Here is a 25,984-nt window from a genome sequence, read left to right as displayed (position 1 = left end):
TCCGTATGTTTTCAAGTGCCTTACACACACAGGGAAAAACACGTCCTGATTATTCACAATAAAATTGGTTTACTTGTCGCACTTATACCCAGAATGTAATATTAAAAATATCCATACATACATATATGTTTATTGATCAGCTCCAATAGGCGCGTCCCATTTTTTCAAACATTTTTAAGGGGTTCATCGTTAAAATGATCAAAACTTTGCAAAAATGTTAACCTCTTAAAATTCATTAAAAGGACTTGTTAACCTGCAAAAGACTAGCACAGAAAAGTTTTTCCGAATTAAAACTAATGAATTTTTTGATTAGTTATGATTAGTGCAGGGGTATACAAATTTCGGGTACCCGAAGATAGTTTTCTTTCTTGTTTTATAATAAAACCACGACTTGCTAGCTCAAAGATAGCTCATTGAGTGAATAAAGATCTAAAATATCTTACTTGATATGCATAGATGAGAAAAATATAATATTATAATCTTCATTTCATATTCTATTCTTAATTTATTCAAAACATATCACGTATTAATCTGGTTAATCTTTATGGCTTATTTTCTCAGTGCAGCCAGCACCCGCATGCTTTTAAATGAGACGTGAAAGTTTGGTGTGGACGAAGTCTTGGATGGACATTGGCCACTCTGTTGTTCCATTGGAAAGCAGGCGCCCACTACCGAACTGCCACCTCACCTGGCCGCGACAAGTCCCCTAGTCCCACCAAATTCGTGTGCACTTGGCTTGGCTCGGTTCGGAATGAGGGGGATCGCGGTTTGGTCTGTGTGTGGGCCGGGCATTATATTATACGGCCCCATTATACAGTTTTACTGCCATTGAAATATGTGTCAATGTGCGTAGTGATTGAGACATTGTATGCTTATGGATTTCCGATTCACATCTCTGCGCGGCAAAAGCCCAAAGCCCTTTCCAATCCGATACACCTACGTAGCGTGCATTTCTATTTGGACATCTGGCGGATCCAAAATGCCAAGTTTTTCGTGGGCCACTAATCTCATTGGGGCTTTGAAATTTTCCTTTGGTGTTGCATTGTATATGGGTCGTTTCGGGTAGCACTTTCTGTTTTCTTAGGGAAGTGAACAAAAGTTCTCCAGCGCTGTAAAGTTTGACGAGGAAATTATCAAAATGGTCGGAAAAGCGGTATGCATTATCCACTGGATTTTAAGATATTTTAATGGATGTTTTCCAAGAAATATACTTGCAAAACTTGTAAAACCTATTAAGAGTTTTCGTATTTTTTTTTTTTTAATCTTTTGATTGACAAATTGAAGTAAAATCCTCTTTAATTTATATACTTTAAAACATGCAAGCCATTTAAACCTTTTTCCATGTTAAACCGAGAGACATATTTTACGCTTAAAGTGTAAGTAAAGTAAGTGGTTATTTTATTTAAAAGTTCTCCGGTCTTCAATTTCCCCTACAGTATAAACATAATTGCTTTACTTTTGTGGAGACAGAATTATTACACTTTATTTGGCTAAGTACAGAGAAATATTGCATCTGAAATGCACTTCGATTGTCTGACCTAGTGTCGTACATATAAGGAAGTGGTTCCACAGAAAGATTGACAAACCACCAGGCGGAGTAACACTCATTGTGTGCGCTCCAACTGCTGACCAGGCGGAGGAATCCTTTTTTGTCTGTTGCACGTTCGGGCCAAATGCAAATTTGGCCAAGACATTTAACGGCTGCTTTGTCCATTGAACACCGCCAAATTAACCATTCTGTTTCTTAATTTACCACCGACACAGAAATCTCCGGTGTGTGAGAGTGTGTAATTAGCAGTATGTTGGCTTTAAAGACAGGCGGTGGTCGGACGGCTATTAACCAGTTTGTAGTTGTTTCCATTACGCATGACACGCGTGTGGGCGCCGCCTTCTCCTCCGGTTTTCCAGTTTTTTGAGATTTTGTGGGTTTTTGGGGCCTGCTGCAGGCCCAGAAAATGCCAAGCTGAGACACCCACACATGTAGTACTTGTATATGGTGGATACACACTCACACATCGTTGGGCAGGGGCACAGCCAACTAAGGTGTCCAAAGAGGTTTCCATCTGACCTCAATATTGAATGTACTTTTTTCTTTGGGATGAGCATAATAGCTCTTCAAATAATAACACATATGTATGTGCACAAGGTCATTTATGTTAATAGAAAGCTGATCAGTTAAACATATGAACCTATGTATATCTTTATATCTGATAGATACTGTTCAATAGTATCTGTATTTAGTAAACTTTTATCAATGAAGTACTTTTCTACATTAAGGAAAGAGCTCAAGAAGCGTTTTTAAAACCTTTACCAAGTATTGTTTTAAAGAATTGGAAAGGTGTACAAAAATGACAAAGGAACCAGAAATATTTTGTTAATCTTTATATAAACAACGAATTTATGTGACTTTTGTCGCCTGTACGTATGCATTTCGTGTGTCACACGCCTCGACACACAGGTGGAGTCAGCAGCCCCCAATGCCCGCTTTCCGTTTCCCGATTCCATTCATAAAGTTTCCACTTTGCATTTACACTCCGGCAGCTGATTGAATCCAACAAGCCGCAAAACTTGGCAAAACTAACCTAACCACGATCTCCGAGGGACGCATGAATGAATGAAGGCAGTACCAAGCTTTGGTATTCATTCACAGAATCATCGTTAGCACAGCGTTGGCAATACATACATATTGTCCGTATGCATGTGGGCGTATGGCGTTGTGGTCTTCGACATTCGTCACGCCCACGCCCCCACCAACCACATCTAATTTGCTGATACATTTCGATGGCCACCAACCACTGCGCATTTACAGTTGAACTTCTACAACAGCACAAAAAGGTAAATCCCAATCCATTATCTAGAAATTTTAAAAAGAATTGGGAAAAACAAAAGCCGTGGGAAAATATTATAAAACTACTATTACTATTCGTTATCTATGTATATCTATTTATATTATTTTTATTATTTTTTTTAATACTATTTTTTGTCAAAATCCATAGCTACCCGGGACTTACTTACATTACTGTCTTATCGGTGGTGCTTATCCCCCAGTGATGTAGGGATTATCATTTTCTTCAGAAAGCTGCAAAGTCCTCAAGGGATAAACTGAGAAATCTCTTTCCAACTTAACTGAAGCTACACTGCAATTTTTGCAAAGCATTTTTGGGCACATGCATGCGAGCGAGTAAGTGATGGAATCTCTTAAGAGGGCGGGTGGAACGAGTTTGAATTGGAAAATTGATCGCCCAGTGCTGCTGCGGCTGCTTTTGGCATCAATTGGCAAATGCGCAAATGTGCAGTGGGCGCCCATAAGTCAGCAATTGATTAAGCGGCCCGATTATCGATTAGAGTTGTGCCAACAAACAGCAGCGCCACAGCCGGCACAGTTTGAGGGGCACTGGGGCGGGAGCGTGGGCCATAAACTGGCACAATTTAGCGGGCGAAACACGAAATAAAAAGCGGCGGCGATCGCCCAAATTTGGGAAGTCGCGACTCAACTCGACTCGATGGCGACAACAATAAACATTTGAAACAAACAAGCCACAAATAAGGAGAAGCCACATCCGCATCGAGAGATGAGAGTGGGATGCGAGTGAGCTGATGGTGATGATGCCCGGCCTGCCAAATGGTTACGTGAATTCGTGAAATGGAAACATTTACTTTAATATCTCTTGCCTATATATGTATACATACACACTCAAATAAGGTAGCAGACTCTACAATGTGCAATGGTATATCTGCTTAATCTAAGTCTAACGCATAAACTTCTTGGCCTGGTCCCGGTTGACCTGCTTGAAGTGTCGCTGCTTGGAGGCCGATCCCTCGTTCATCTGCTTGTAGAAACCGAAACCACCGCCGCCAACTCTCTTCTCTGGCCGTTCGCGCTTGGCCGCGCCCACCTTCAGGTCAACCACGGGCGGCACCAGGAATCCAAAGCTCTTGGCCACCGCCTGCAGGTCCAGCGTGTTCACATTGAAGATCTGCTTCAGCTGGTGCGAGTCGTAGGCCCGCACATATGATTTGAATGCCTCCTTAGCCGACTGGTTGAGGAAGTAGTTTTTCGCTATGAGTTTCTCCAACTGCAAGAGACAAGAGGACAAGAAAAAGTGCAAGGTTTAGTCTACATTTGCGTAAACTTTTCAAAGGTATTTGGGGAGGAATGCGGCTTACGAAAATTTTTAAATTTGATAAAATTACTTAATCTAACTAAAAACCCACCTGAAGCTGAATGTCTGCAATCTTCTGCCAGGAGAACTCAAACTCATTGAGCGGTACCTTGGCAGCCTTAAGGTAGCGCAGGAAGCCCAGCTCCTCGGGTCGCATCAGAAGCAGGGCGTGACCGGAGGTGCCCGATCCTCTGGCCGTTCGGCCCACCCTGTGAATGTACTCGCGCGGATCATCTGGAGGATCGAACTGCACGATCCAATCCACCTGCGGAATGTCCAGACCTCGGGCAGCCACATCTGTACACAGCAGGATGCCAGACTCGGCGTTACAGAACTGGAAGAAGGTCGTCGTTCGCTTCGTCTGCTTCTGCTTGCCATGGATGGAGGTAACCGGCAGGTCAATGTAGTTGAAGAGCTCATGGTGGTACTTGACGGACATGCAGGATGAAAAGAATACCATCACCTTCTTCTTGCGGTTCTTCTTGAGGAACGTAAAGAGGACGAGGAGCCGCTTCTCGGATGGGCACACAATATATCCCTGCTCGAGACCGTCAACAGTGGCCGTGTCCTGGTTGTCGTGGACACCCACATAAATGGGTTCCGCCTTCAAGGCCAATTTGGACAAGGCATCGATGCGAGCCGTCTGTGTGGCAGAGAAGAGCATCGTTTGGCGGCGTTCTGAAAGGAATCAAAAGGTTAATCCAAGCACTAGACTTTGGGAGAAGTTCGAGTTTCTTACTTGGCAACAGATTAATGATTTGCTTGAGCTCCTCTTCGAACCCAATCTCCAAAATACGATCCACCTCATCGATAATCAGACACTGCAGGTTCTTGTACAGAAAATCGGGCGAGTTTTGCAGATGATCCAGCAGGCGGCCAGGCGTGGCGACCAGAATGTTGATACCCTTTCCCAGCTTTTCGCTCTCCACCTGACGATTGGAGCCGCCCATTACCAAGCCATAGGTGTGATGGTGGTGTGCCATCAGCTCCTTGAGCACACCAAACGTTTGCATGGACAACTCTCGGGTTGGTGAGATGATTATGACACCGGTGCCGTTGCGCGGCATAAATCGCAGCTTGTTGATCAGCTCCACGGCGGGAATAAGGAAGGCCAGCGTTTTTCCGGATCCCGTTTGGGCAGCACCCACAAGATCGCGTCCCTTTAAAAGGGGTGTCAGTGATTTCGCCTGGATTTCAGTCATCTCGGTGAAGCCCATCTCTTTGACAGCTCGCAACGTCGCCTCGGATACGGCTCCTTTTAAGGAACTGAAGCTTCGGTCATCCGAATCCCGGTAATCAAGGGCTGCTAGAGATGACTCCACCGTGAAGGGCTCATCATCTTTCACCGGTTTGCCATTCTCCAGCTTGTTGGGCAGCAGCTTTGTCTTCTTGGCGGGCACAGGTTCGTCATCAGCTTCATCTGAAATATGGAATTCGATTAATGGAGATTCATTTTAGGTTTTGGAGGTGCTAAATGGGGTTTCTTCAGTTAGTTTTTAAATGGATTTCATGCTTGCTCTTGGCAGCATTAACTCGCTGTTCCAGAGCTCTTCAAATTCGCCTTTAAATCATCATTAGTAGTTTAATGTCTTTTAATTTTAAACGGCAACTGACCTTCCTCCGGCTCATCTTCCTCACTTCCGTTGGACACATCTTGGTCTTCATCTTCCTCCTCCTCCTCCTCCTGGTCTACGCTGTCGTCCTCCTCCTCATCCTCGTCTGAGTCCGAATCAGAGTTGGCCACCTGAATCTGTGGCCGTTTTTGTTGTTGTTTTTGTTGCTTCTTTTTGGGCGGCGCTGGTGCCTCCTGGAAATCCTCCTCTAAATCATTGTCTGCGGAATGGAAAATGTCACTTTCATATGCTTTGAGCATCCAAATATTCCCGGTCTTACTCTCCTCCTGCTCCACACGCTTTTTGCTTGGCTTTTGCTGTTTTTTGCCCGCTTTATTATTTTTCTGTTGCGGTGGCTCGGCCACTTGAGGCTTGCCTTTGCCCTTTTTCTGCGACAGTTCCTTCTTCATTTTCTCCCTTTTCACAATCTTCTTCATTAGCAGCTTCTCCCGGATGGACATGGTGCTTAGTGGGTTACGTTTTTAATATATTTTAATGGTTAAAAACAAAAGATTTCCTTATAAAAGAAGCGCGCACGTGTTGCAGCAACTAGCGATAACGATTAAACATATGACAGTATCTATCGATAGTTGCGAAGGCGATAGTTCGATTGGTTATTTAATAAAAAGACCGTATTTGTGAGCGCCACAACTTCTTTAATTTGAATTGACAATATATAATGTAAAACCTTAGTTCAAAAATATCTTCAATCGGTCTGCTATATTTTATATATATAAAGAAATGGCTATTGGTACGCAAGTGCTAGTCTTAAATTACAGCTCTAATATATGCCATGCATAAAAGTGAACCGAAAAGCCTATTATGGTAGTCATTCTATAAAATATGCCGTAAAACTAACATTAACGTAAAACTACTTAAGCGAACTAGGTCTAAACTTTGGAACGGACCATCCATCTCCTTCTCATCGGCGGTATCCATGGCGGTCGTCCCGCACGTCTTCTGTGTCGGACGCTGGGCTGCTCGGCTTGGGATGCTCTGGCTGGCATTCGGAGGCGGAACTGAAACTGGAACTGAAACTGCTGCGGGGAGGCAGAATGTGTTGGAAGTTGAATTGCACCCAAGCGCGGTAGTTGAGCACGTCCTGTGGCACATCCAAAATGCTGCCCAGAATGGGGCCCTTTATCTTCGCCGGGTCGGAGTCCACCAACTTGGAGAGCTTGAGAAAGGCGGCCTCGAATCCCTGTATAACATGCAACGCTGCATACGAGCTTCGTCCTATATCGTTGGTGGGCGTCACCGGATCCTCGATGCTGAGCACCGATTGCCAGTTATTTCCGCCCAAAGTAGATCTCAGGTGCTCCTTCTCCACGCGACCACCGTCGCTAAGCACCGAAATGGAGTACTTTAGGAAGTCAAACTTGCGACCATAGTACTCGAGGAACTGCAGGAGCAGCTGGCCCAGTTTGTTGCTGCTGTTGTACTTCTTGTTGGTGTGCGTCTGCTGCTGCAGGAAGCTGACGCACATTAGGGTCAGCGCGTAGGAGGAGACGCCGCCGGTGCTATATACCTCGTTGAGTCCATGTAGGCGAAGGAACTGCTTGAGCACCATAACGAGCTTGGGCAGCTCGGGGAACTTCCTGATGAAGTCCATGATCAGCTGGGCAGCCTGGACGCCAGACACAGCCTCATTAAACGACACATCGAACTTGATCCGCGAGACGCGCTCCGTAAATTTTACCACCGGCACCGAGGCCTTGTCCAGCACAGTGACGGTCATCGGATCCGTCACATCGCGGGCCACTAGCTCGCGCTCCAGGTCATGCAGCAGCGTTGGACTCCAGTAGCTGCCGAGATGCACCACCAGGTCGATATCCGAAATGGGCAGATTCAAGCCGGTGCGGAAGGACCCAAAGATATCCACGCATGCGCTCGGCCACAGAGAAAGCAAAACGTCCTCTATGCGGCGTACGGCTTCCGCACGCAGATAGAACTCTGTTGGCGTCGGTTGGATATATTGGTAGAAATGCTCGATTTCTTGATGCAGCAGGCACAGCGCCGGAATCCCCTTCCCGTAAGCCATTGGGGATAGTTGCCAAAGCTTTATAGGATTCGCGGCGTCACACATCTCGTTTCTGCTGCTTTTTGTTGTTGCTTTCCCTTTGCGACGCGACCTGGACAAAATAACCAAAAAACAAAGCGAATGAGAACGTAAAACAAGTAGAAAAGTTAGATTCCATTTTGCGGCAATATTCGTAGTGCCGTTACTGGGGGCAAAGGGCTGCCAACTCAACGCGATTTCGTGCAATTGTAGCCTAGGACTCAGGGGTTAAATTAATTTAACAAAAACAATTAGTTAAAACTGTACGAAAACTTTCCACAGACGTTTATGATTTATGTATGTTTTCAAGGTTTCTTGGGAATTGCGATTTATGTACAAATTTTTACAGAATAATTCACAATTAGCCAATAATTTTGTTAAGGGAAATTTAGCAGTTTTTTAGTTTTTTGATTTTTTTTTAATAAGGGGAATAATATACATGAATAAAATTAAGTTCATTTGGTTGGAAATTTATCATTATATTTTAAAAAAATTTGTTTCATTTAAATATCGCTATATTTAATGGAGAAAAACTGTGCCAATAATTAAGTTCGTCAGATTTTAATAGATTTAATGAATTACCGCGATTTAATTAATAAAAAGTGAGACACAGTATGTTTTTACATAAATTTCCATTCAAACATGTACATATGTACATATGTTCATATGTACTACTTTGGACTTCCGTGATAGTGATTTGATTTCCATACCACCTGTAATGAAAATACTTTTGTATGATGAGATTATACAATCCTTTGCGGGAATATAAAAATAAAAAATTTTAGGAATTATGTAATAGATTTGTTTTTTTAAGGCATTTACCTTTTGCTTGCGTACTTTTATTGAAATGCACGTTAGTTAAAAGTATAAAAACCACATTATTTGTAAGTATGTATGGATAAAGAAAAAACGAATTTAAATAGATCCAACTTCTTCGAAGGAATTTCTGACAAAAGCAAAAACGTTAACGCAAATACTTGAATTTAAATACAGATTAAAGAGAAAAAAACTAAACACATTGTTCAGGGTGCTGCATCTACAGCTTAAAGCGACGAATTCTTGACAAAAGGAGACTCGACGCAAATACTTAAATACTTTTTAACATTTTTTAAAATAAAGAATAAACAGATAAAACACTAAAATTAATCCTCCTCAAGATGTTTACGGTGCTGCATCTGCAGCTCAAAGCGCCGATTCGTACGCACTCCACGGATGATTGCCGCCTTCTTGTCTGGAGCCTTCGTCGCTGCTCTGCCCTTGAACATATCCATGTGGCGTTGTCGCCGCTCCGCCAGCTTGTCCTTCCGCGGCTCCGCAGGCTTGCTGCTAAATGTGGCATTGAAAGTTTTGACTGTGGCGGTGGACAGATTGAAAGCTGGCCGCGGTACCGCTGTTACATTATGGGCGCTCTTCAGTGGCAGTCGGGATGGAGGCAGACTCTTCTCTGGATTTTTAGCTGCCACAGTAGAAACAGCCGCAATATCGAATTTCTTTGAAGCCTTTGGACGTGCGCCTTGTATACGCTCTGCTGCAGAAGTGAAGCCTTGCGCTTGTTTGGCTGCGGATCCTAGCGGCTTCTTTAAGGCTGAAGTGGTCAGGATTTTGGCGCGCTCGGCCTTACGCTCCACGTGATCAACCAGGCTCTCCATCTTTGCGAACTCTTTCTGATGAAGAGCTGAAAAATCGGGGAGCTTGGTGCGCTTCTTCACCTGACTGGGTGTAACAGGCTTGGGCTTGGGTAGCCCTTGAATTTCTGAAAGAACATAAATTATTCATTTTCTGTTTGGGATGCTTGCAGTTTGCGTTTACTTACTGGGCTTGGGAAGGCGGCTGGTAAATACGATTTTCTCATCCAACGACTTGGAGCGTTTGCGGCGATTGGTGACATCTAAAAAAGGAGTAGGATAAGGAAAAGATTGTGGACATTTGCCAAGGCAAAAACTCACTTTTAGGGGCGGCGGCCTCTTTCCAGCGATGGTCGATTTCGGCGACACTGACTATCTCGATGGGAGAATTTCGGAAACTGACGGTCCGCGACATGGTATCATCGTTCAATCCGTTGGCCGACTTAGAACGTCTTCGTCCATATCTGGGTTCTGCCTTCAACTTATTCTGGTCACTTTCAGATGGCTCCGAGGAATCGAATAGCTCGGTTTTTGTTACAAATGGCATGGGAAAAGGGTTGCCCTTTGGCTTTTGTGATGTATATTCAAGGTTTAATAGAGTCTCATTTTTATCGTCTGAGTTAGTGAGGACCACTTTAATCGATGACTTCGGTCCCTCCCTCACTGACTCAACCAAAGGACTGTCCACTAGGATGACACTCAGATCCTCTTGTTTGATGTCATCTGCATCGAACGTTGTATTCAGTGGCCGCACCTCGGCTTCATCATCATCGTCGAGCATAATTAGCGATGCCATTTCTTCCTCTTCAAGCGGTTGAAGCGGCATTTCCTCTTCCTGGACGGCTTGCCCACCTACTCCATAGGATTCACCCAGGGTCTCTGGCGTTTTAGCGAACTTCTCTTCCAATGCGAGTGGGACCATCTTATCGTTCTGTAAGGTCTTTTCGCCTGCATCCTCCTCGCAGCTTTCGGCGTCTAGTGGAGTTAAGCCTAGCTCCTCGATATCTTCGTCGCCCACAATATGCTTGTATATAGCATTGCGTTTCTTCTTGAGCGTCGATTGAGCGGGTGTATCTGCTTTTTTGGTTACCCTGTAGCTCTTCCTTGAAACGGTTTTGTTCTTGGATTTTGATTTTGGCATCTCAATGATGTCTTCTGCCTCGTTAACCCCTGGCTGCTTCTCTTTGAGCCCTGACTGCTCAAGTTTGTCTTCTGGCTGCATCTCTTTGACATCTGGCTGCTTCAGGTTATCCTTTAGCTGTTCCGGTTTATCCTCTGCCTGCATTTCTTGGACATCTGACTGCTTCAGGTTATCCTTTAGCTGCTCCGGTTTATCCTCTTCCTGCAGTTTATCCCCGGGTTGCTCTGTACCAGTAGACCCCTGCTCATCCTGCTCCGCTTTTAGCTTCTTGCTGGTCATCCGCTTGGATTTGCGGGCGCGCTTGCGTGTGCTCTTGCCAACCTCAGCTGCATTCCATTTGTGAACAGCTGGCTGCTGTCCTTCTTCTTGGACATCAATTTCATCCGAAATCAATTTCTTGGCGGATCGCACTATGTCTTCATAGTCAATGGGCGGCCGTACACTCTTCCTGCAGCTGCGTCGGGGCGTTTCGCTGCCTAGAGCGCCAGAGCCCATAGTACCCGGTGTCTTCGGTGGCTCGGAATGCAGTTCCGACTCATCTACAGTGCTGTCCATCCTCTTTCGCATCGCTTGTCGCGTTTTTTTTGCCACTGGAGTGTTTGTTTCAGCTGCAATGGCGTCCTCCTGCGACGGCGCCAAGACGCCAGCATCGTTTTCTTTATTGTTAAATAAAATGGACTTAGTTATCCCGAAAATATATTCATTTACGCTTCATGCTCGCTTACCTTTAGTGGATTCCATTCTCCGCACAAGTATATACGTATTATTTAATTAATTTAACAACGCGAAATGGGAAATCTTCTTCTTTTAAACTGTACGGTATTATTTGAAGTTGTTTGCTTCAGTGTGACCGCAGTGCGATCTTGCAATTACACCTAATGAATATGAATTTAACAAACACAAGCAGATACGTATTAAGGCGAGTAATGTCTTATTTTTATGTTTTTCGTTAGAAAATAATATAACTTTGAAGGACTATGCCAACTAACATAAAAACAAACTACAAAATGTGACAAAATCGAGATCAATTGAACCGTCCAGGGCTGCCAGACCGTCCCAGTCCGGCTTCATTAATAATACTACTCAGTGTTGTAAAGTTTCTCAATCTTAACGGCTCTTTCTTAAAATTTTTCAAATTTTGTTGCTTTTATTGTTTTTAAAGTTCTGAGTTGTGAGCAAAATGTCAACGCTTTCTTGATAGATTCTAAGTAAAACGAATTCTTTATACATTCGGTAAAATACCTTTTATTATTGGAGCACAACAGAGAACATGAATTCATCAAATTTTTAAATAAAAAGAGCTGCAAATAACAGTTAATTGCTGTTTTATTGCGTCTACAAACACTCTATAAATGTATTTAAAATACAAAAAAATAAAAACTCTCTCTAAATACTTAAAAATGTGAGCATGCTGCCTTATGCGTAGCAAAGCCAGCATCGAAATGGCATCAACGACTAGCAAATGAAAAATACATTTACATGTAAAATGCAATAAAATAAATAATAAACATTTGTGGCACATGCTCCTGGCTTAGCACTCTTCGATTAGGGGCGTCCCCTGTCTGCTGAGAGCGAGCTGATAGGCAACCTCAAAGGCCTGTCCGAGGGTCAGAATGATTTCCTTAGCTAGGTCCTGTAAAAAGGAATGCATTAGCTATCGAAAGGATAACAAGTGTGAGAACCTTTTACGCACCAAACTATCCACCATAAAGACGTGGCAATAGTGCAGTTCCTGTTCTTTGGTTATGTAGGCAAAGTAGCGCAAATCCTCGGAGTCCTGGCAAACGCAATTGATATTCTCAATATCATGGCAACAAATGGCAGTCTGAAAAAGCAATAGTAATGAGATTATCTTCATAAGGCAGCCCGAGTGCGTACCATTTTCTCCTGGTCAATGAACTTGACGCCAACGCAGGAAACTGCGATGTCCACGTTGAGACGCGTCTGGAGATTGGCCGCCTTTAGATACTTTGTGGAAGTGGTGCAGTTCTCAAGTAAACTAATATCGCTGACACTCGCCGCCGACTTCATGTTCTCCTCATCGATCTTCAGTTTCTGGATGGACTTTCGTGTTGAAAGTGTGCCCTGCAATTGTCGTATTACCGTCGAGCCGAGATACTAAAAAAATGGGATAGTCAATTGTGAATCAAGTTTTAGATCCTATTACGTTATACTCACAAACAGAGCGTATCGTACTTCGTCGTAGATCAGTGTATAGGGCAAATGGCACCAGTTGGACGCAGAACTCTGTTTATTGCCCAGCAACAGTTCCGCCGGGTCCCGTATGTGCAGCGATTGCCGCGAATCCTCTCCATTTGCTGGCAGGCTCTGTGGCTCCTGCTGCGCCGGCTCATGCTCCTCCTTTGCCGAGACCTCGTTGCCGATGTTTTCGAAGATCGTATCTATCTCGGCCCACACCCGAGAGGCACTGAAATCCTCGCCTAGCGCGGAGTAGCGCTGCTTGGATAAGCTGCGGCGATGGTTGAGTGCGTGCGCCGATCGCACCATGCTGGGCGAGCGGAGAAATTCGCGATCCGCCGGCACTGAGCCTGCCCTGCCATCTGTCATATCCGGGGCCAAGTTCAAAGTTGATCCCTTGAAGAGGCCAGCGAATGGAATATCGGCCACAAACTCCTCCACCTGATCGGAGCTAACGGAGTTGGCTGTCCGCGGGGAATCACATGCTTCCAGCAAGCTGCTTTTACGCAGGGTAACCGCCGGCTGAATGAAGTTAAAGATTGTGTGCTCCGCCTCGGTGACCGTGGGCGGCGGATAATCCGGTGTGGGTGAGTGGCGTACAGTTCTCAGTTTGCTGGTGGCTTTACCCTGATTGTTATTACTGTTACTATTGTTGTTATTGTCCACAACTGGCAGCCTGCCGTCCACTTCATCTATTGGCAACAGATTCGCATAGTCGTTGTATTCTCCGCCGTTTATTCGAGTGCGTGGCTTGGGCACTGGAGCCTGAGAAGGCAGCGACATTTCCACATATGTGGCCACCGCCTGTTGACGCACCGCAGCTGAAATAATCGTAAAAACCAGATGTATCATTAGTTGAGTCATAGGTTATACGTAATTGTTTTTTCTTCTAATTTTTGTTAATTTAAAGCTGACTCCTTATTTAGTGTTTGCTTACGTACAATTGCTACTGGTGCTCGCTGAATTATCGTCGCTGGCAGAGCCATTCCTCAGCAGATTTATATACTCGTAGGATCTCGATGGCACCGAGCCATTGGAGATGTCACTACAGGTCCGAAAGCTGGGCAGTGTTGGTTGCTTATAAACCGGCTTGTAGCTGGCCCAGAGATCGCCATCGCCGTCGCAGTCGCCATCCGCCGCCTGGAGTTCGTTCACATCACCAAAGGATTTCTGCTGCAAAATGGGTTTCATCTGCAGATAGTTCTCAGGCGCCTTGGCGAACACATCCAGCGAGCTTAAAGAGTGCGAGAGTCCGTTGACTTGATCTTGCTTTCTATTTGGCGGAGGATTGAGTGAGTGGCGGGTGGTTGTTATGGAAGAAGAGATCAAACGATATCCAGACCAGAGTTAATTGAAGAACGCGCAACCGAGTCTGATGTGTGTGGGCTTAGTGGGCGAGGGCTTGGACTTGGGACATGAGTGAATGGTTCAAGTGCGAGTGGGGATGAGTGCGCTCTCCGACATGACAATGATATGAGCTGCGGGCTAAGTTAATTAGGGTCAGCAGTAGTGCATGTGGGTGTGTGGGCGTGTCTCAGTGCATTATGGTGCTGCTGGTTGCTTACTTCCTCTGCCTGGCCGACGGTTGCTTCTGGCGCTGCGAGTTCTTCTCATACAGCCGCTTTGGCAGAGACTGTGTTCCGTTTTCCACTACAATGGGCCTTTGCTGCTCCCTTGTGGCCTGGGTGAACTCTGAAAAAGATTGGTGGAAGGAGTTAAAGTGCACCCTAATTTGGGACTCTTTCTTGGTTTTGAAGTTACCCTCATCACTTAATTGCTCTTGGATTCCCTTAAACATTTCACAATCAATTGATTGCTTCAATTATAATCAGTTTTTAATTTAAACCTTGATCAGAAATCGTCATGTTTTGCCTGGATCGGAGCTCTTTCCGTCATGGAAAGTCGATTAAGCAAAGCCTTTATAAATTCTAAGAAAGAAATATAAACTGCAAAACTTACACATAGCCTGAAAAGTTGGCTTCGTTTGGATATTTCGATTTAAGGTGGTTTTTGTGGTCCATCATTTATTGTTAGTGTTATTAGTTAAGCTATATTTCTAAGGTTAAACAAATAGTTTCGTTACGCGACATTACAACCTAAACTTGGAAAACTTTAACAACATATCTAGCAAGCTATACAAACAACAAAATGATTATTAGTTTTTGTTAATTGAAAACCTTAACGAAAAACTTTAACGATTTCTACAAACACTTTCTGTATATAAACCATAGGTAAAAGGGCACAACTAACTAACTCCCTACGATCCATCCAAACGCCGTTGATACGCACCATTTATTGCACCCACAATGTCATAAGTCACATGCGGAGGATAGTCGGAGAGTATGTCCAGGGCTGTGCGTCCATTCCCATCAGTGGCATGCACAAATATCCCGGCCCGGAGGAGCGCTACAACCACAGACTTTTTGCCACAGAGAGCCGCCTCGTGGAGGGCACTGCCCGCATGGGTGAGTATGTTCACATCAACGCCCGCTGCCAGCAGGGTTTCCACCACCTTCTTGTGCCCATTTCGACTGGCCAGGTGAAGGCAGGTGTGCGTGAATATGTGCTTAGTGGGCGACCAGCCCAGCAGCTCGCCCTCGACATGATCCGGCCGCTTGTATGGCATTATTAGGTCCGGGCAGTGGCGAAGTAGCGTCTGGACCACCTGCAGCCGGCCAAATTGAGCGGCCAGATCCAGGGCCGTCTGAAAGCTATTGTTACGGATGGCAGGATCGGCACCATAGGCGAGCAGAATGCCCACTACCACATTGTGACCGTGCTGGGCGCCCGAGTGCAGCGGCGTCTCGTTCTCGATGGTCTGGGCGTTGGGATTCGCACCCGAAGGTCTGTGCATCAGCAGCATCTTAACGATATCCTGATGACCCGCCCAGGCGGCAAGAAACAGCGGTGTCGAGCCACGTATATCGGGCACATCGAGCAGGGCGTTGTGGGACAGCAGGAGCATGACAATGTTGCTGTGGCCATTAAGGCAGGCATGGTGCAGCGATGTATAGCCATTCATGTCCCGGCAGTTGATGTTCGGACTGCGGCGAAAGCTGAAATCCAAGAGAAACAGCTAATTATCCATTTTCGGCAGCAGGTGTACGAGCGTTGGGATGATGACTCACCTGGCCAGTGGTCCCAATCGCCTGTTTGAATGCTCCAGCAACTTGTCCACTGTCTTGATGTCGCCGCCGCGCGACGCCTCCAGCAGGTGCTGATCCTTTCCCATCCTTGCTCCTCCAGCGGCGCTGTCTCCACCACGTCGTTACTGCGAAAACAGAGGCGAGCACATGTCAGCAGTGGTATGTGATTTTGCTCCCGTTCGAAGAGAATGAGATCATCGCGAGAATAGAACCTGAACGCACCGAGCCCCACCCGCCCACCAGCCCCACAATCAGGTGGCAGCCAGGCAGAATCAGCTGTTGGCCCTTACACCCACACACATACATAGGCACGCGCTCACCCACTGAGCCCGTATTTATTTACACTAATCTAAACATTCCTGGGCACGCAATCGAATGTGTATGTGTGTTTTGTTGTTGATTTTGGGGCTGGCTGGCTCCGCCTCTTGCAAGGTCATTTAAGAAGTTCTGCTGTTCCAATTTAAGGCGAAGTGTATTGTTTTTTCTCACACTGTTAATTACCGGCTTAGTTTACGTCCACTTTAAAGGGTCGCGGCCATAAAAGACCAAGTTTTTGGCCGGGGAGATCAGAAATAAGAAGTCTGGGCACAAAAACTTTATTTACGTGGAGAGGCGATCAGTGACTAGTGTTGGAAAACATTCTTGGCAAGTGTTCGTTACTAATTGGAAAGAGATGGGTGCGTGAGCACGAGTTCGTGCTTTGTGCGGGTCGCCGCCAGTGATGACACATATTTATTTATTAAATTAATATATTATTAAATATCATATTATTTAAACATTTTGCTACTTGTTAAAAAGACAAAATAAATATACAAATTCTCCAAAATTAAACTTTATTTCATCAGAAAACACTTATATAAAACTTCATAAATAAGACTAAGTGATGTGTGAAAATAGTTGATTGTACTTCATATGTACTGCGGTGCAGTGGCTTGAACGGTGGATCCATCTTGGCTGCCACGGATCCTGTATCACAATCGCAGTCTTTTGTAACGAGTTAGGCCCACGTCTATCCGCTTAGAAATGCGAACTCATCCGGATATTCGGCCAGGAGGTCGGAGCGACAGGAGACCTGAATGTCCGAGGCTATGCCCTTGAGGCGGAGATTATTATCATTGGTAAGGAGCATCAAGTTTGGCACCTGCTCCTTTAGCTGCAAGCAACAGTTAATGATGCTGTCGTCCGGAGAGTCCACATCGATTAGGTGCTCCGCCGCCTCTAAGGCTGATTGAGCTGGATCACAAACGAAATGTTGATTAACACCATTTAAGTCTTAACTATTTCATCCTACCTTGTATTTGCAAACTTTCATCAAATTTTGTGTTCAAATATCTTATTGCTTGCCTGGCAAACTGAACCCTTTTGTTCTCGCTTGAGATCTTCAACTTGTCCAGCTCCTTAATAACGACATAGGGAATGTACAGCATGCTTCCTACTGTACCCGGTAGGATCACCTCGGTTAATGCCTCCACGAATTTGATGTTGTGCATCAGGATGTTCGTGTCCAAGACAAAGTACGTATGATCCAGAAGGCGTGTGGGCAATTCCTCCTCGCCGCTGGCCTGGCGCATAAACAGGATGTCGCTAATCTCATTCGCTTCGTTCCCATTGGGTTTCTTCTGGTTCGGCGGCTCAATCTGCGTCTCCTCGATACTCTCTTCCCAATCCATGGACTCTGGCTCTGCTTCGCACGCCGTGGAGTCATTAACTGCACTTATGCCACTGAGATCGCAAACGTTAACCTTGTTTGGTGTCTGTGTACGAGTTTCCTGAACAACTGCGGTGGACTTATTGTTATTGTTAGATTCCTTGGCCTCCTGTTGCTGGCGAAGAGAGGCCCGGAGCTGCGCTAGGCGCTGATTGGCTACAGATACATACATATATAATTCGTTAATGAAGTTTATTGAAATTAGTTCCTACTCCTCTGAAGACTTGCCACTTTGGGAACTGCCCTCCTGAAGACGATTGCTGGAATCCAGCAGGGCCTTTGGCTTCTCCCAGGCTTTTTGGGGCGACGACACCTTAACCTTGACCTTGGTCCTTAGACGTTCTCGCAAAGATCGCGGTGGCGTGTCCGAACATGTCGACGTCCTGCGGGTAGGCAATTTCACTGGAGGCGGCGATTCACGAGTAAACATTGAAAACCTTCGGGTCATCCTGTTTCCATCAGACTTCTTAATGTTCTTTGTCGGCGACTCCTTCTCCTGCAGCCGCTTCAAAGTGGTCTGCAGCCGTTTGAGACGACTCTGGGCTGGTTGTCTCTCCGTTGGCAAAGCTGCGGGGGCAAACGTTGAGCATTAAACAGCAATATATTAAGAGAAAGACAATGGTACATACCATCCCGTTGACGCAAATTGTAGACCAGTTTATCCTCATCTTCGCTGAGGGTTCCAGAAATTGAGTAGCCACCATTTTTGCTGCCTCCTTTGCCCGACGACATGATTATTTACATTTAGCTGATTTTTTTGTCGAATTTACCAAAACAAATTAGCGATGGACCGGTGGAAGAGCACGTGTTCGTGTCACGATCAGCTGATTTTACACAAGCATGAACGGCGCTGCCAGACTGCGAAAAAGCCGGCGGGCGCATGTCATTTTTCTAATTGGAATTTCGTGGATGGAAAGAAAATCACATAAATTATGAAAATAAAATAAGTAAATGAAGTTAAAGTTAAAAAATTAACAGAAATTATTGTGTTGATTTTTAAATTAAATTAATAGCTAAAGCTATTTCTTTTGATTGGTATTTTTTATTTTGATATACCCTTTTGGGCTCTAAAACAAAAAAATTGTGTTTCTTTGCAAAACTGCAAAAAGAAAATCTTTGGATTTATCGAATAAAAAGAGTTAGTTTAAAATTTTATTTCTTAAACTTTTTCTTCATGGCAGTGGTCCTCGGTGATAGTTTGGCAATCTTGCCCTTGGGTGGATCTACCTCCTCTTCATCAGAGTCTGAGGCCTCTTTTTCACCAATCTCATTTTCCTCATCATTATCTACATTTACTATAAGTGACAAGTTCTCTTCACCGGAGTCTAGGGATTCTTTTTTACCACTCTTGCCCTCCTCATCAGCATCATCGTCTTTCTCCTCCGCAGAAGCGACGCCATTCTCCTCCTTGGCACCTTTCTTCTTGGCATTAGCCTTGGGCGATGGCTTGACCACCTTGACCTTGAGCGGCTCTTCGTTATCCGAGTCGTCATTGCCAGTCCAGTAGCCCCATAAAGAAACCGTGGCATTGCCTGTAAGATGGAAATTTAGATGGCTATAAACATCTAGAAAGTAAAGGTCACCTTTCGCGGTGAACGTAATCTGTTCGCTCCCGCTAAAGTTTAAGTCCAGCGACGCCTGGGGAATCTTTTGCGACACAGTGGCCAAAATGAACGTTTTCTTCTGGGACTTTAGGTAAATCTTGGCCATATTGCCCTTCTCCACGGCGACACCCGATATGTGCAGAGATTTCAGAGTGCAACAATCGTACCTGCTCCCAGGTTTCATTTTCAAACCTACATAAATAGATAGCGGCAAGTTTAAAAATTAGATTATTAATGTGACAAAACAAAAACAAAATGGCGGCGTCACAAGCCCAAGCACGTGTTTCGAACAAAAACGAGCGGTCCCAAAATAAGTCCAGAAGAATCCCTTGCAGTACATACCTATGTACATACATATATGAATGTAATGTATACAAATCTAAATAGTGCCACTTACCAAAAGACTTGAACATTTTGCAGGAATATTGAATTCTGTTAGCAAAATAAATTTCTATTTTATTCCTACTTATTTGTTTTTTAATCGCAAAATGAAAGACTTGTCTATAACGTGAAAAAGCACAGTGTGTCCGTTTGGTTTTCCCTTTAATAATAAATTGACAAAAGCTATTTGACAATTTTTAAACTCCAATATGAAATGAACACAATGTCTCAGTGAGCGCAACCGTTGAAAAGCGTCGACCGTCAAAAAGCGTCGATGAGATAGTCTCGAAACGGAACGGTGGGAATGGAACTCTAGGTATTTTTTATTTTTAATTTTTTTTTTAATAATATGCCTAATTATGATTTATTTTTGGTTTAGATAAATCGGCTGTTTTTGAGAAAATCGTTTTACAGTTTTGAATATAGCTGTTCGGAAGGCGCGAACTCTGTAGCTGAAGTTGTAAATAAATGTATACAAAATGGTAAATATAATATAAATTAATTAATATATATAAATTAATAAATAAAATAAATAAATATTTTTAATACATTTTAATACGGTCAATTTAATCAAATTAAATCATAAAATGCTAAAACAACGCCAGTATTGCTTGGAAAATAGCTATAATTCCTGCTAGTGGCTAGATTACAATTAATTCCGCCATGTACTTTTAAAAATAGCTAGATCTATCGGGCAAGTAGCTAAATTGGCAGCGCTGTGCACAAACCGAAATTATTATTTTTCTGGCTAAAGTTTTCACGTTTTTCCCAAAAATTCAACCACCCCAGAAGCATGGAAACGGCAAGCACCAGTCCGTTTAAGCTCAGACACAAAGACAAGGCCGAAGGTAAGTGAAAAACCTCAGAAATCCGTTCAAAACGAAAAGCAAGTTGTGCCGGCACATCGGAACCTTTTGAAGCGCGTGTGTGTGTGTGAGTGTTGCTGTGCTTGAGCAGCCAAATTAGGATTTAAGGTATGCCGATAATTACCCCACTTAATGCAGTCTCATTCAATATGTTGCCCTTGCAGATGGCGGCCACGAGGAGAAGGAGGACGCGGACGGGCTGGTGGGCACCAGCGACGGTGAGCCACAGAAGAAGCTGCTCCGCTTGGCCGGGCCCCAACCTGTCCAAGAAGTCCGGCTGAACGACGCTTATCAGCAGCGGGAAGTTGCCAAGTGGCTGCAGACGGCCTGGACGGGGAAGAAGGGCGACACCAAAGAGGAACAAACTGGGGCCCAAGTGTTCGGGGATCCCTTCCAGATCTGCCTGATGCCGGGCATGCTGGCCGAGGGCCAAAGCCGGGCGCTGGTCGCCGAGATTACCCAGAAGGTGCACTGGTCGCGCAAGCAAATGGACCTGTACGAGTTCTACCAGAGCACCGACCTCTCCAACATGCCCAGTTGCCGACTGCTCACCAACTTCCTGCAGGTGCTGCGCAAACAAGTGCGGCCGTGGCTGGAAAAGGTGACCAACCTGAAACTGGACTACGTGTCAGCCTCCTGCAGCATGTACACCTGCGGCGACTATTTGCTCGTGCACGATGACCTTCTTAAGGACCGGCAGGTGGCCTTTATCTACTACCTTTCGCCCTGGGATGGGGCTGAGGAGTGGACTGAGGCGCAGGGCGGATGCCTGGAGATCTTTGGCAGCGACGACCAGTGTTTTCCACAGTTCCCGGTACAGCGAAAGATCGCCCCTAAGGATAACCAGTTCGCCTTCTTCAAGGTGGGCTCCCGCTCCTTCCACCAGGTGGGCGAGGTGACCACATTTGATTACCCGCGTCTAACCATCAACGGGTGGTTTCATGGCGAGACCAACGAGGCCTTCGTGGCCGACTCCCTGCGCGCCTTTCCCCGCCTGAACTATCACCAGCCGGATAGCGTGAATAAGCCTCCGCTGGGCCTGCTCCTGAACAACGTGTATCTGAAGAGCGCAACACGGCGAAGCATCCAAAAACGGATCGAGGAGAACTCTGAAATCTGCCTGTACGAGTTCTTTAAGCGGGAAAAGTTTGAATTGGCACGTGCGCAGCTCATGGCGGATACGGACACCCTCAAGTGGCGGAGACAGGGACCTGCAAATGCGCACAACTACGAGGTTCTGGATTTGACCACTGCCCGGGGCACGATCCAGGAGCTCCTGCAGCTTTTCCGCAGCGATGCCATGTTCGACTTGCTTCGCGATTTCACAGATCTGGATTTGGCCGGACCAGATGCCGCCAGGCCAACGTGCAGCGTGGAGCTGCAGCGCTGGTCGCACGGCAATTACACAGTGCTGGGCGACGGTCTGGCCAGCGAGGAGAATACTTTAGACCTGGTCTACTACCTGAATGCGGCGGATGGGGCGGCGGTGATCACGTACCTCTCGCCCGATGCCGAGTTGCCGGCGGAGAAGGCACCGATGGATGCCAGGCGGGCGGACTACGACGGCGAGGAGGAGGATGAGTCGGTATTGCTCACCATTACGCCCGTGGACAATGCCCTGAACATTGTCTACCGGTGCGAGGGCACCACCAAGTTCACCAAATACGTGTCACGTAACACGCCCCTAGAGAAGGGACCTGTTTTTGTTATTTCCTGCAGCTACAAGGAGTAGAATGTATCTTCGCTATCCTGAATGCGCACAATGACTCCTCAAGGACTATTTACATTCATTTCTACCTAATGTACAGCCACTAATTTACCGAATAAAATCTTAAGAAAACTCAAAGTCTAGAGTCTATTAGAGGAACTAATCTTCAACAGGGGTGCCACAGAAATCGCTGTAGACTGAACTATATAAGCTAATCCCACCCCTTCTGTTTGACTTTACAGATAGATACCGAATCGGGGCCACAGTTGCTTTCATTGTGGTCATCATTGGCATTGGCGTACCGATGTGGTGGCACACCACAACCGTCTACAGGTGAGTCAGAAGACACACGAAGTCTAGCGGCGTTTTTTGAATTATCTGCAATTGTTTCCGCGCAGAGTCGATTTGCCCTCTTCGGACATTTTAAGCCTTAGCGAGAGGCCCATCAAAACGGCTGTGCAGGTGGCCATCTTCACCCAGCAGCCCAGTCGTGGCCAGTTGCTCATCAGCGAACTGCAGAGTGCCTTCAGCGACAGTGGTGTGTAATTGCGAAGGCATCAAGCAATTTGAGGATTTTTATTATACCTTTTTTCAGAAATATGGGCTGTGGAATTCAAGCAACTATCACCGACGGAAAGGACAGTCCAGGAGGCTCATACGCCCGCGGCTTTGGAGAAGTTGCTGCTGAAGGAATACCCCCAGAGCATGGGCGACTTTATGTTCATCGAGTGGCCCAAACTGCAGGAGGAGCTGCTGCTCACCACCGAACGTTCGGCCCTGATGCGAAGTGATACATGTGAGTTGAACAGAACATAGGTTGTGGCAATCTCTCATCTTTCTCTTCAGCCTCCAACAAGATTGCCCAGCTGTTGCATGCCAAGATCCTGCAGACATATCGCATCAATCAGATTTTGAGTACGGACGACAGGATGGGTATCAAGTCGGAGGCCCCGCAGCCCACCTATGAGGTGATTGTCTCCGTTCTGAACCCCAAGCCCCGGCTGACCCATGCCCAGTGGAACATTGCCTTGGCTGTGAAGAGTAGGTCTACTTATCCTACATAACCATTCCAGACTTATTCCTATTATCCTCACGCATCACAGCGTACATTGAGCCTTGGCTGGCACAGGTGTCGGGCGTGTCCAACTATACAGTGCGCACGCAATGGAAATACCGCGTGGCCATTGAGGCTGAGGTTAAGCAGGTGCGCGACCAAAGCCGCCTAGGACGCCACTACGCTCTGCAGGAATCCGCCCTGCCCCATCTGCTCACCTCGATTGCCCAGAACCTGAGTGCCAGCACCACAGACAAGCCGGCCATCAATCTGGTGGTGTACATACCACCCTGCCACACAGCTCCTCTGCACATCTACAACAGCAAGGATCAACTGTTGACGCGGAACGGTGTGGATGCATTTATATCGCCGCCGTGGGGAGGCTTCATCATTGCCAATCCGCCCGAGCGTGTTTGCCTGGCCGCCATCAACGATGAGCCGCCGGTGCCGTATCATGTCAGCACCACGGACAACATGCAGGTGATGCTGGATCAGCTGCACAAGTTGCTCGACATTAGCAGCGAGCTGCACATTGATGGGGTCAAGGTGGTGGACATCGAACAGTTGGAGCCCCGTCGCTGGGAGTACGAGGCGTATCTAAGGCGCAGTGCTATTCGTCACATTTCCACGGCCAGCAGCACGCTGCAGAGCCTCATCAAGCTTTTGGGTAAGTTTCCTAGAGACATTAGAACTGCAGGTTCATTAATTATGCGGAAGGAAAAGAGTTTTATTTTAATTATAAATTCTGTTCTGCTTAAGCCTCATATTTTTTACATAATTAATATTTCCCAGAGCTTGCAGTTTGTCCATTAAATTTATTTTATTTTGCGTTGATGATTAAACGGAATAGAGATAAAACTTAATATCTTAGCTCGCCTTAATTGGACTATATTTTTTAATATTTCTTGATATTTGCTTCCCCCTCTCGTTTAGATCAAATCAGCTACATTGTGATAGACGACGAGGTGGGCGCCGCCATAACGAATTCCTACACCGACATTTTGGCCGCCAAGGCCGCCCTCTTGGAGCACCGCTTAGGCGATGCCTCGGCTTTGGCCAAGCGCGCCTTTGTGGCCTCGGAGCGGGGTTTCTTCGATGCCAGCCTGCTGGCCCAGCTGTACTTCCCCGACGAGCAGAAGTACGCCATTTACATTCCGCTCTTCCTGCCCATTATGGTGCCCGTGCTGAGTTCCTTCAACATGCTGCGCGGCGTGCTGCAGGCCAGGCGGAAACAAAAAAGTGCATAAGCGATTTAGCCAAAACCAAATAATAGCTTTTGTCATTAAAAATATTTTTTTTCAATAAGCTGTCATCATTGCGGCTTATTCGGTTTTATGTAGTACATATCATCGTCAAGGCCTCGGGGTTGGGTGGTTTTGCTTATGCTACTGTAGTTATCCAGCATGTTTAGACTGTAAATGGCCGCACAGAGAATATAGGTGATAATAATCCTCGGAAGCATTCTTGACAATGCAACGGTCAAGGAAACTCAAAAACTTAAACTTTCAAACAATTAAATTTTGACCTGTCACAGGGGAAGTACATATGAACATACATACTTGAAATGTAATCCTAGGGCGACTCTTTGCTAGCCTTGTGGATAACGTGTAGCTGCAATTCGGTGTCATGGCTGGTGGAGTACGCACCCCTCGGGGGGCTCAGCACAGTCCGACCGCTCAGCGTGTGAACGGCGCTCATAGGTCAGGTTCAGAGGCGAGACACCAGCATTGCAGACGCAGCTGCCGCTGCTGTTGCTGACGGATGAATGTCAGCTAAGTCAGATCGAAAAAGAACTTCTACAGGTAAATTTATACATAAACTTATTTAAGAAAAGCCAGCTCTCAAAAGAAACATTCCCTGAATTTCAGATTTTAAAAATTGGTTGCCAAGCGTTTTTATATTGAGATTTTTTTGGGCAATTGCATACCATTCCTAAGAAACTGATGATGGCAAAAGAAAACGAAACCAAAAACGTAGCAAATGCGCTGCTGTCAAAACTCGTTAAACATGGAATTCAATTGGTAATGGGAGAGCCATGGGGGCAGAGGGCGGAGCGGGACCGGTGTCAAAACTCGGCGCATTAAAAAAGTAAATAGTTAATTTTTAATTGCTCACGGCTCGTTGGCTCTCGACTCGGATGCGAATCGGGACAGACAAAGACAGATACTCGCCGGCGAAGAGATCTCCGCATACATATTCAACAAGTATTTGTCTTTGCAAAGGTTAAATATTATTTTAATGAGCTGCGCTTGTTGTGCCAGCGACAGGGACTTCAGAAGAGACAGAAACCTTTTCTCCATGCGGAGGTGGAGGTCTAGTCTCGGCCCCAAGACCGCAAAAAGGTCAACAATGTGACTTTTAAGCGATCGCCAAATGCCGCCAGCCCGCCAGGCTGCCAAGTGGCTTTGTGTCATGGTTTCGTGTGCCGCCAGGTCGCGATGCCGGCATATGGTGGATTTTGGATCCGAGTTAGCCTGGATATAGCTACATCGAAGCGTAATTGCTGGCCGCAAGGGCCATCTGCATTTCCGGGCGTCTGAAATAGCCCGTAAATCGCCGTTTCCCACACGCACTCAGTCATGGCAAACCGCACGCACGTAAAAAATCAATTCGGCTGAAGCGGAGTCGATGAGGAGTTGCTGGAGCTGCGCTGGCCAGCCAGCCGAAGGCTAACACAATAACGAAACTAATTTTGATGTGGTTGTTAAGTATTTCCA

The 25,984-nt window shown here is 45.8% G+C and overlaps 7 protein-coding genes across 9 annotated transcripts; 1 reads left to right on the top strand and 6 right to left on the bottom strand.

The window, feature by feature from the left end:
• Positions 1-3,639: 3,639 nt before the first annotated feature.
• pit (probable ATP-dependent RNA helicase pitchoune) lies at positions 3,640-6,378 on the bottom strand. Its single transcript, XM_017168149.3, has 5 exons — positions 6,057-6,378; positions 5,778-5,996; positions 4,903-5,583; positions 4,216-4,841; positions 3,640-4,076 (listed from the first exon to the last, which is right to left on the bottom strand). Exons 1-5 carry the CDS (start codon positions 6,235-6,237, stop codon positions 3,750-3,752), a joined length of 2,034 nt encoding a protein of 677 aa, XP_017023638.3. The 5' UTR covers positions 6,238-6,378; the 3' UTR covers positions 3,640-3,749.
• Positions 6,379-6,474: 96 nt separating this feature from the next.
• Trf4-2 (Topoisomerase related function 4-2) lies at positions 6,475-7,959 on the bottom strand. The gene has a single exon (XM_017168150.3). The coding sequence runs from the start codon at positions 7,860-7,862 to the stop codon at positions 6,699-6,701; it is 1,164 nt and encodes a 387-aa protein (XP_017023639.1). The 5' UTR covers positions 7,863-7,959; the 3' UTR covers positions 6,475-6,698.
• A 960-nt stretch (positions 7,960-8,919) lies between these two features.
• On the bottom strand, positions 8,920-11,749 carry Mink (Mitotic spindle and nuclear protein). The gene is made up of 4 exons (XM_017168203.3): positions 11,327-11,749; positions 9,782-11,257; positions 9,649-9,723; positions 8,920-9,588 (listed from the first exon to the last, which is right to left on the bottom strand). The coding sequence occupies exons 1-4, from the start codon at positions 11,340-11,342 to the stop codon at positions 8,978-8,980; spliced, it is 2,178 nt and encodes a 725-aa protein (XP_017023692.1). The 5' UTR covers positions 11,343-11,749; the 3' UTR covers positions 8,920-8,977.
• A 160-nt stretch (positions 11,750-11,909) lies between these two features.
• Positions 11,910-16,064, bottom strand: LOC108075632 (ankyrin repeat and SAM domain-containing protein 1A). 2 transcript variants are annotated; one of them, XM_017168170.3, is made up of 8 exons: positions 15,929-16,064; positions 15,090-15,856; positions 14,366-14,492; positions 13,742-14,073; positions 12,780-13,621; positions 12,480-12,719; positions 12,295-12,426; positions 11,910-12,234 (listed from the first exon to the last, which is right to left on the bottom strand). In XM_017168170.3, exons 1-8 carry the CDS (start codon positions 16,030-16,032, stop codon positions 12,133-12,135), a joined length of 2,646 nt encoding a protein of 881 aa, XP_017023659.1. In that variant the 5' UTR covers positions 16,033-16,064; the 3' UTR covers positions 11,910-12,132. The 2 variants fall into 2 exon arrangements, with proteins under 2 accessions (XP_017023659.1, XP_017023660.1); XM_017168171.3 differs by having other exon boundaries at positions 13,742-14,034.
• A 692-nt stretch (positions 16,065-16,756) lies between these two features.
• Swt1 (Swt1 RNA endoribonuclease) lies at positions 16,757-18,472 on the bottom strand. Its single transcript, XM_017167834.3, has 4 exons — positions 18,284-18,472; positions 17,883-18,221; positions 17,238-17,810; positions 16,757-17,179 (listed from the first exon to the last, which is right to left on the bottom strand). Exons 1-4 carry the CDS (start codon positions 18,384-18,386, stop codon positions 16,956-16,958), a joined length of 1,239 nt encoding a protein of 412 aa, XP_017023323.1. The 5' UTR covers positions 18,387-18,472; the 3' UTR covers positions 16,757-16,955.
• A 321-nt stretch (positions 18,473-18,793) lies between these two features.
• Positions 18,794-19,870, bottom strand: LOC108075462 (39 kDa FK506-binding nuclear protein-like). Its single transcript, XM_017167917.3, has 3 exons — positions 19,656-19,870; positions 19,238-19,450; positions 18,794-19,186 (listed from the first exon to the last, which is right to left on the bottom strand). The coding sequence occupies exons 1-3, from the start codon at positions 19,669-19,671 to the stop codon at positions 18,807-18,809; spliced, it is 609 nt and encodes a 202-aa protein (XP_017023406.1). The 5' UTR covers positions 19,672-19,870; the 3' UTR covers positions 18,794-18,806.
• A 453-nt stretch (positions 19,871-20,323) lies between these two features.
• LOC108075634 (phosphatidylinositol glycan anchor biosynthesis class S) lies at positions 20,324-24,609 on the top strand. Of its 2 annotated transcripts, XM_017168173.3 has the most exons (7): positions 20,328-20,487; positions 22,456-22,546; positions 22,612-22,751; positions 22,809-23,009; positions 23,060-23,254; positions 23,317-23,934; positions 24,201-24,609. In XM_017168173.3, the coding sequence occupies exons 1-7, from the start codon at positions 20,433-20,435 to the stop codon at positions 24,512-24,514; spliced, it is 1,614 nt and encodes a 537-aa protein (XP_017023662.1). In that variant the 5' UTR covers positions 20,328-20,432; the 3' UTR covers positions 24,515-24,609. The 2 variants fall into 2 exon arrangements, with proteins under 2 accessions (XP_017023661.1, XP_017023662.1); XM_017168172.3 differs by lacking the exons at positions 22,456-22,546; positions 22,612-22,751; positions 22,809-23,009; ... (1 more) ...; positions 23,317-23,934; positions 24,201-24,609 and adding an exon at positions 20,670-22,344 and having other exon boundaries at positions 20,324-20,487.
• Positions 24,610-25,984: the final 1,375 nt, after the last annotated feature.

Source organism: Drosophila kikkawai, chromosome 3R (assembly GCF_030179895.1).
Source record: "Drosophila kikkawai strain 14028-0561.14 chromosome 3R, DkikHiC1v2, whole genome shotgun sequence".
NCBI classification, from domain to species: domain Eukaryota; kingdom Metazoa; phylum Arthropoda; class Insecta; order Diptera; family Drosophilidae; genus Drosophila; species Drosophila kikkawai.
The sequence above is the reverse complement of the archived record's forward strand: the minus strand, read 5'-3'. Positions and strand labels throughout refer to the sequence as shown.

Coding starts and splice junctions, on each gene's coding strand:
- pit (XM_017168149.3), bottom strand. CDS start 6,237: ATGTCCATCCGGGAGAAGCTGCTAATGAAGAAGATTGTGAAAAGGGAG. Junction 4,842..4,902: donor AATCATTAATCTGTTGCCAA/GTAAGAAACTCG, acceptor GATTCCTTTCAG/AACGCCGCCAAACGATGCTC. Junction 4,077..4,215: donor TTGCAGACATTCAGCTTCAG/GTGGGTTTTTAG, acceptor TGTCTCTTGCAG/TTGGAGAAACTCATAGCGAA.
- Trf4-2 (XM_017168150.3), bottom strand. CDS start 7,862: ATGTGTGACGCCGCGAATCCTATAAAGCTTTGGCAACTATCCCCAATG.
- Mink (XM_017168203.3), bottom strand. Junction 9,724..9,781: donor AGAGGCCGCCGCCCCTAAAA/GTGAGTTTTTGC, acceptor CTCCTTTTTTAG/ATGTCACCAATCGCCGCAAA. Junction 9,589..9,648: donor CAGCCGCCTTCCCAAGCCCA/GTAAGTAAACGC, acceptor ATGTTCTTTCAG/AAATTCAAGGGCTACCCAAG.
- LOC108075632 (XM_017168170.3), bottom strand. CDS start 16,032: ATGGGAAAGGATCAGCACCTGCTGGAGGCGTCGCGCGGCGGCGACATC. Junction 14,493..15,089: donor CATTGTGGGTGCAATAAATG/GTGCGTATCAAC, acceptor AATCTTTTTCAG/AGTTCACCCAGGCCACAAGG. Junction 13,622..13,741: donor AGCGAGCACCAGTAGCAATT/GTACGTAAGCAA, acceptor CGATTATTTCAG/CTGCGGTGCGTCAACAGGCG.
- Swt1 (XM_017167834.3), bottom strand. CDS start 18,386: ATGTCGTCGGGCAAAGGAGGCAGCAAAAATGGTGGCTACTCAATTTCT. Junction 18,222..18,283: donor CAATTTGCGTCAACGGGATG/GTATGTACCATT, acceptor TTGCCCCCGCAG/CTTTGCCAACGGAGAGACAA. Junction 17,180..17,237: donor TGAAAGTTTGCAAATACAAG/GTAGGATGAAAT, acceptor TTTGTGATCCAG/CTCAATCAGCCTTAGAGGCG.
- LOC108075462 (XM_017167917.3), bottom strand. Junction 19,187..19,237: donor GATTACGTTCACCGCGAAAG/GTGACCTTTACT, acceptor TCCATCTTACAG/GCAATGCCACGGTTTCTTTA.
- LOC108075634 (XM_017168172.3), top strand. CDS start 20,433: ATGGAAACGGCAAGCACCAGTCCGTTTAAGCTCAGACACAAAGACAAG. Junction 20,488..20,669: donor ACACAAAGACAAGGCCGAAG/GTAAGTGAAAAA, acceptor TTGCCCTTGCAG/ATGGCGGCCACGAGGAGAAG.